Source organism: Geospiza fortis, unplaced genomic scaffold, assembly GCF_000277835.1.
Source record: "Geospiza fortis unplaced genomic scaffold, GeoFor_1.0 scaffold66, whole genome shotgun sequence".
In the NCBI taxonomy this organism is placed as follows: domain Eukaryota; kingdom Metazoa; phylum Chordata; class Aves; order Passeriformes; family Thraupidae; genus Geospiza; species Geospiza fortis.
Window position 1 is genome coordinate 1,174,726 of NW_005054312.1, and position 7,705 is coordinate 1,182,430.

The 7,705-nt window shown below is 42.9% G+C and overlaps 1 protein-coding gene across 1 annotated transcript in view; it reads left to right on the top strand.

The window, feature by feature from the left end:
* Nucleotides 1-7,361, top strand: part of RPAP1 (RNA polymerase II associated protein 1) — a 36,199-nt gene extending 28,838 nt beyond the window's left edge. Inside the window, exons 19-24 of the mRNA XM_005419412.2 lie at nucleotides 76-225; nucleotides 664-806; nucleotides 1,993-2,797; nucleotides 3,547-3,723; nucleotides 4,393-4,449; nucleotides 5,194-7,361. Of these exons, the coding sequence (XP_005419469.1) occupies nucleotides 76-225; nucleotides 664-806; nucleotides 1,993-2,797; nucleotides 3,547-3,723; nucleotides 4,393-4,449; nucleotides 5,194-5,349 (1,488 nt within the window). The 3' untranslated portion in view covers nucleotides 5,350-7,361. The remainder of the gene's footprint in view (nucleotides 1-75; nucleotides 226-663; nucleotides 807-1,992; nucleotides 2,798-3,546; nucleotides 3,724-4,392; nucleotides 4,450-5,193) is intronic.
* The last annotated feature ends 344 nt before the right edge of the window (nucleotides 7,362-7,705 follow it).

The following is a 7,705-nucleotide window of genomic DNA, read 5'->3' on the forward strand; positions in this document are numbered from 1 at the left end:
TAGGGTTGTGTTTTGCTTTGCTCCAAACACAAACAGTCTTAATATTGTTTGTCTCCACTTGTGATTCCTTTATAGTACAGCTCTGTGCTGGGCTTCAGAGGCTTGAAGGATTATCTGCATCAAAGCTGGCAGACTGGACCTCCCTCTGTGACTCCCTCATCTGCATGGATCCTGCGCCATGAATATCACCTGCAGTACTTTGTGTTAGCGTTGGCTCGGAGAATGGTATCGCTATCAGTCCTTTCATTTCTTTCCCCCAAGGAACTGACTTCACTGGCAGCTGGTCTTCATGTCTCTGTTCTTTCTTGTACCTGACTTAGGTCTGGCAATTCTTCTGCTGACTTATATGACCCATTAGCAAATAACATCTTTCCAGTTACTGATGTGGAAATTTAGTTCCAAAACACTTTGGATGGAAAAATTATATTTTTGCCTTTCTTTGGGATAAAATAAGAATAAAGTTTTCAACTGTGTTGCTAAAAAAATCTGACTATCTAAGGCAGTCAGGGGGAAGCAGAAATATGTCTTGGTATGAATGCTGCCCGGTCTTGCGGTCTGCCTCAGTCTTTCACTTTGCGAGATCTGTGTCTTGTTTGACCCTCCTGTCCGTGTTGATTGTCTTGTTGACAAATGCTTTTATCTGTTGTTTTCTTTCCTGTACAGGCAGGCACTTGTCCGGATTACACCCAGCATGCCTCACTCCATCACTGTGTTGCCATGGCATTGCTAAGCCGTCTGTTGCCAGGGAGCGAGCATCTGGCTCACGAGGTCCTGCTGGATCTTGCCTTTAATCCAAAGTTTCTTCCGTAAGCTTTGCATTTTTTCCTTTTTCTAGTCTGGTACATGGGAAAACATGGGGAAAATGGAAAAAACACATTGGCATAGCAATTTTATAATAATTTTTGGCCTTAAAAGGGCCCTGTAGTTGAATTTTACTTACTGGCTTATTCTTCTGGCATGGAGCCTTCTAATCAGGCAAGCACAGTGGTTGCATATTTTTCTCTGATGTAGCGCTGTTGAGAAATGTGACCAGTTTCTTTTGATTTCCTCTGTGACAAGGTTGTGTGATTCCTGATAGAACTGATCCTCCCTAAGGCCTAGCATCTTCCATCCTGAGAATAGGGAGTCTAGAAAATAAATGAGAATTTGAGATAGCCTAAAAGCTCAATGAATCTTCCTCAAACTCAAAATAATCAAGTTTGCTGATTTGACAAATGCCATGTCTTCCACTTTACACTGGAAGAACTCATGAGCATCTCAAATATGAATCCTCTCATATCTGGGCAACAAGATGGTAGCAGTTTATCTTGTTCATCTCAAACTGTTTGAAATTAGTAATGGTGTATCGCTGTAGGAGGTTGAACCAAGGTGCTGCAAGGAGGTACTTTGTTTTTTCAGAAAGAAGGAAAATTTATTAGTAGATTTGTTTGTGTGGTGGTGTTTTGGTTTTTTTGTTGGGTCATCAAAATGGTGGGTCTTTGGTCTGAGATTGTGGCATATGGATTTGACAAACACCCTCCACATGCATAGTTTCTATCAGTCTGTATGGCTCCCCTGACCTTGCCACTGTCAGCTGCAAAGCTTCTGTTTTGAGAATTGTCTTACTGGTTTGTGTAGGCCTTATCTGATATGCAGTATTTCATCTCAGCACTCTCGTGTCTGTGTTGGTAAGTAGGCTGCCTCTCTGAACAAGGGGTTTCAGGCTCCACACTAGACTGGCATTGTGTGGAGGGTTTTCATGGCACAGCCTCAGTGTTGCTGACTCCAAATGTAGTTCTGTGAGTTCCCTCTAAATACCAAGGTAGCTGATGCTTTACAGGCCCTCTGTATTAGAATAGCTCAATGGCGTAGAATGTGCTGAGTGCTCTGCCTGTACTACTCTTCCTCTTCCAGGAAGACTCTAGTGGTGAATAAATGTGACGTGTTGTTTGTTTGGCGTTTCAGGGTTTTTTTTATTTGTTTGTTTCTTAAACTGTTGTCTTTACCTTACAGTGAAGGGAAAGCTGGTGGGCCAGAAGCAGCTGACTTCTCTGATATTCTGCATCTGGGCACCAGTGCCAAACTGGCACAGCCTAGCTCTGCAGCAGCATTTCTTCCAAGGGTTACTCGTGGTGCCCTGCTGAGAGAATCATACCAGAATCTGCCTTCCATTCGTTCCTGCTACCTTTCCCACTTTGTCCACTTGCAGCCCACCCTTATGCGTTCTCAGGCGTCCTACCAAGGGCAGAATTACCTCATCCAGTCAATGCTGCTTCCTGAGGTCAAAGGGCCCATCCTGCCTTCAGACTGGCCATTCTTTCCACTTATCAGCCTCTACAACAAAGTGACTAATGCAGAGACACGTGGGGCCATACTGAACTCTCTCCCACTTGATCTCATCAACACTGTGACCTGGAACCTGCAGTGGGTCTTGTTGCTGGAAACCTGGCGTTCTAAAATCCTCCAGAGCATGCCAACTGCTGCCAAACTTGCACGACTTATGTGTGTCTTCCTCACTAGCAATGACCTCTTTCTAGAAGCACCAATTCACTGCTACACAGCTGCCCTTCTCTCTGTGTATTGCCAACCCAAGGTCCTGGACTCCCTGAACCTGGATGCTCCTCTCCCTGGTTTGGCATCCTTCCATGATCTCTATATAAGTCTCCTGGAGCAATTTGAGGGTGTCTCCTTTGGAGATCCACTCTTTGGAGTCTTTGTTCTTCTACCTCTACAGAAGCGTTTCAGTGTTCATCTGCGTCTCTCTGTTTTTGGGGAGCACACAAATATCCTGCGGGCGCTGGGAGTGCCATTACAGCAGGTAATCCTGGCTTATGGTAATTGCCTGTCACTAGGTATTTCTGTGTTACTGCACTCTTGCCTGTGATTCTTCAGCCTTGATTTGTGTGTATATGTGGAGGGCAGGAGCTGTGAAATTGCTCAGTCTTCACTGGAAACTGTTCCAAACCTTGCTTGGATTAACCATTGAGAACCTTCTAATTTATAGAAGGGCTGGTCGCACCCTGTGTTCTGCTTGCAATTACCTTTCCCTTAAATAAGTGTTTTTGCACCTTGGTGAGGATTTTTTCATTGCCCATGCATAGACAAATAGTCATTTTCCCTCTCAACCATCTTTCCACATATAGTTATACTGGAGTTGTGCTCTGCTGAGTAACAGCAAGAAAATTTGGTCTGTCAAGTGTAGGACTGCATTTCTTTTGAGTGAGCAGAGCACAAGAGATAGAGTATTTTTGACAGCACTGCTAAATTCTGTCTTCTTACTTTATAAGTGCTCATCTTATCTGTGCCAAAAATCAGCTGCAGTGATAGGACCAGTAAAACATCTCTCCATAAAGTTGAAGAGGTCTTGACAAGACTTTGTCAAGGCATGTCACATCAGTCAGGGTGCGCTGTAGTAGCTCTGCTGCAAATGGGGGTCATGCCACTGGGGTAATATTGCGTTACAGGGGCGCATGCACAGGGAAGGGCACTCTAAAAGTCATGAGCTTCCTCTCACCACTTAGACCCTGACAAAAATTGTAATGTTGTGTCTGGATGGGTTTGTTGCAGTTTCCTGTGCCTCTTGAGCGCTACACTTCCCCTCCTGAGGATAACCTGAACCTCCTGCGACTCTACTTCCGAACGCTAGTCACTGGTGCGCTGCACCACACCTGGTGCCCTGTTCTGTACGTGGTGGCCATAGCTCATGTGAACAGTTTTATTTTCTCCCAAGAAAGCACAACACAGGTGGGTAATGGATAGCAGAGCTTCAGGGCTGCAGTCTTTGGGTTTTGCTTCTGCTCTCCCTGTAAGTCCCATGTGCCTTGCAGTGAATCACTGACCTTTGGGACTTGAAAACAAAGATTGTAAGCAAATATGTTGAGGTCTCATCAGCTGTTTGAGGATCCACATACAAGACAGCAGCTTTTGTTCATTATATCCTAATGTATTTGCATTAATGGTAGCTAGTCCTAGCTAAATCTTTGAGGTCAGCAATTATGTGTTCTGTGGTGTGGGGGGAAGAATAAGCAGAAAGAATAAGAAAGGTGATCAGACAGAGCTTGTAATAGATTTGGCCTCTGCCTTGGCAGTCTTAAGGTGCAAAGTACTCTTTTCTTTGACTTTACCTAAGTAACCAAGCAGAAGCCCTCCTATGGCCTTGAGGCCTCTGTCAGTGAGTAGTTGTGCTAACAAGACTTCACCTCTGATCTGCAATTCATCCTGAAGGTTGAGAAGTCAGCTGAGATTCAGATCAGGGAAAGGAGCAGAGAGGCAGGATTTAAGTGATAAGACATCTCAGGCACTTTCTGCTGGAACAAGCTGCTCATCACTATAATGAACAAGTCCTCCTGGAGTGCTGTATGCTCCTGGGCAGAGGTGTTACTGCACATATGTACGTGTGTGTTTTGTTCCCAGGAGACAGATGCTGCTCGGAAAAGCATGCTGCGGAAGACGTGGCTGTTGGTGGATGAGGTAGGATTTGTAAGATTTAGCTTGTGCTGCTGGGAATTAAGTTTTCCATATGCGTTAATCTTACAGATTTATATTTGGCTTTGAAATTTGTGTTTAATTATGTTGCTAATTTGACAATGAGATTAGCAGCAGGATTTTGGCCTGCAATATCTATGAATACGCTTAACCAGTTCTTGTAGTAATTGACCTCAAAACATTGAGACTCTTGCAACCTAGATGAATCTCCTGTACTGTATTTCCTTGCCTCTTGTCCAAGCAGCATTGTATCTGGATAGCTAGAGATATTAGAGGGATGATTGTAGCACAGTTATGAGTAGATGGCCAGCAATGATCTTTCTTAACTCTTAGTTGGATGCTTCCCCTGAAAAGAACAGGACAGATCTAACGTTTCTCTTTTTTTCGAGGAGCTTGCCAAAATCTATCCTTTGTGGGACAGAGCTGAGTCATTTGGCCCTCTGTGATTTGTGTCCAGGGTAAATTATTAGATGACACTCAAAAATCCACTTCGGTTTCTGTCAAGAAGTCATTGTCAGGGGCTGTTGAGAAGACAATGTGTTTAGAAGAGGAAATCTCATGCAAAAAAAGCGTGAATTTTAGTGGGAGAAACCTGCCTTTTATAGCTCTTCTATTGAAGATGATGTAATTAAATATCTTGGGCATGATGGAATTGTACTATTTGCAGATTTGCTGTGTTGTGTTGGAGATGGTGGAAAAGATTAGATACCTTTCTGTTTCGTTTTTCAGAACTTGAAAAAGCACCTGCTGTACTACAGACTGGTGAATGCAGAGAGTCCTTTGGGATTTGACCTTTATGAGCAGCTCCCTCCCATGCGACTGAGGTACCTGCAGATAGTGACACAGAAAGAAATTACAGAGAATGTGCCAACACTAGACTCATAGTAAAGCACTTGTGCAAGAAGAGGGCCAAGGTGAAGAATGGAAAAGCTCAATTATACTTCACTGATGAAACTACTTTCAGTTCAGATGGTTTTAGTGTTTTACCTGGACACTCTTGGCATCTTTGCCTAGTAAGGCACTAGTGGAATGATCCCAGCCCTGCAGAACATACGTGCTGTCAAGATATGACAGCATGCGTGTGACCTCTCTGTGATGGATGTTGGAGCATTTTCCTCCATTCTCCTTCGAGTTGTTCTTCTTCCCAGAGGAGGTGAGAATGTGTCTGAAAGGCACTGGACTGCTGAATAAACTGAAGGAACTGGAGAAGCTCTTTTGTTCACTCAGGCTGGAAACTGGGTTCTCAAGATAATGTCTGTTTTCCCCAGATCCCACCACTGCTTTTTTTGTACCTTGGATTTTGAATGGTCCTTTTCTCACACTACTCCCTGCAAATAGAATGATAGTGTGACAGGGAGGAATCTGATCCTGAGAGGTTTTTTTTTAACATGTACATACAAGCAGTTTCTCCAAGGTAGTGTTCTGTGCATACACTCCATAACACAGATGTATTGTGTCAGACCTCTAAGAAACAGGAGTTTCTAGTGCAGTGGTACAAACACTGAATATCCTCCCTTGGCTGTCTTTCGAATGGTCTCTAAACTGCTTTCTTTTCTCCCTTAATTTGGTTACATGTATAACAAGATCAAAACCAATTTTTTTTGCAGGCCAGAAGGCTTGGCAGTAACCACCCCTTATTAGAGAAAAGAAAAAAGTATCTGCTTGTTTAGTTAGACTATGTATTGGTTGCCCTCTGAGAAGAATGCAGTTTAAATTTTGGAGTTTCCTAGCTGAAACCTAATTTTAAAAATGTCTAATTTGATCCCACTTCTACATCCAAATTCGGAATTGCAGCCTCAGACACAAGGGCTGCAAATACAGAGCCCTAAAAGGCTCACTACAAGTGCCACATCAAGTTCAGAATTTCTTCTAGGTGTATGCTCTCACTGGGTGCTCTCTTTATATTTTTGTTTGGTCACTCTGGCAGGCTTTTGTTTGCAGAACTTGACTTTTATGAGCAAAACTTTTTACAGAGATTTCTGATGTTTTGTTCTTATGAATAAATTCCTCTGGAAGGTGCAAGGTGATACCTAGTCTGAGGAGCTCAGCCTGTCTTTACCTGTCAAAGAGGCCAAGCTAGCTTCCCTCTGGAGAAAGCAGGCCTGTATTAACTTTGCTCCAGGGAATGTCCCACCAGGAGTGAGAATCACTGTTAATAGGGCCACTTGTGACTGAAATTGTTTGTACAAGAAACAAATTCCAACTTAATAGAATCAAAGAATCATTGAGTTTGGAAAAGAAAAGACCTTGTGTCCAACCATAGTACAGTATCTTTCACCTGACAAGTGTTGCTGGCTTCTCAAATGCCTGCATAATCATATAGGGCTTAGGGCATTTGTGACTGATGCTGTCTTTGTATTGGCAGTTTTCTAAGTGTACCAGTTCCCTTCCTTAGGTTGCCAGAAAATAGCCAGTTTCATCTTTTTTTTCCCTGTATTACAGGTGGGAAATGGACAGAACTGCTGTTTCTTTCCAATCTCCTTTTTTTCTTTTTTTTTGTCCTCCCTTTTGATCCATGGTTTCTGTCTGCAGCAGTTCAGTGTCATGTAAAATAACAAAAGCGCAGTGGTCTAACAGGATTTTTTAAATTGTTGTTAATTATTTTAAAAGTATTTGATGTGATTAAAAGTTTAATTAAAGTCATTCAAGTTTTAGTCCGTCTAGCTGGTGAGAGCCCAGCAGTTGTCTTTCTGAGCAATGGATGGTAAAATTGAAGGACTCGAGCTGCCCATTTAAGAGCAGCCTTCTTCAAGGACTTTACCTTTTGCTTTTCAGACCATCAGTTATAAAATCTCTTCCAGTCCTTTGTGGGATGCAAAATTAAATTTTGTAATGTGTACAGGATGTAAATAAATATTTTGATAGCTCTACAGGAGTGTTTTTAAACTCTGAGAATACTTTGTTCGAGTCTTTCTTGAATTCGGATAGTTCTCTTTGCAGTTTATCAATATCTTGGGAGGGATGCTGCCTTAAAGAGTTCTACTAAACTTTGGAGCTCTGTAAGAAAGTTCCTCAAGCCAAAAATTCCATCCTGCTTATCTGGTGGGTCAGTAACACAGTGTACCAAATCCTGTGTGTACCTGGGGAAGGTGCAGGGTGCCATGATGTGATTTGACACATGCCCCGGGTGGGAGGACTGTCCACAGATGGTATTTGAAGTTATGATGCAAGTATCAGCAGTGGAGAGAAGGAAAAGAATGGATCCCAAATATTTCTGCAGGCACAGTGGTACACAGAAAAT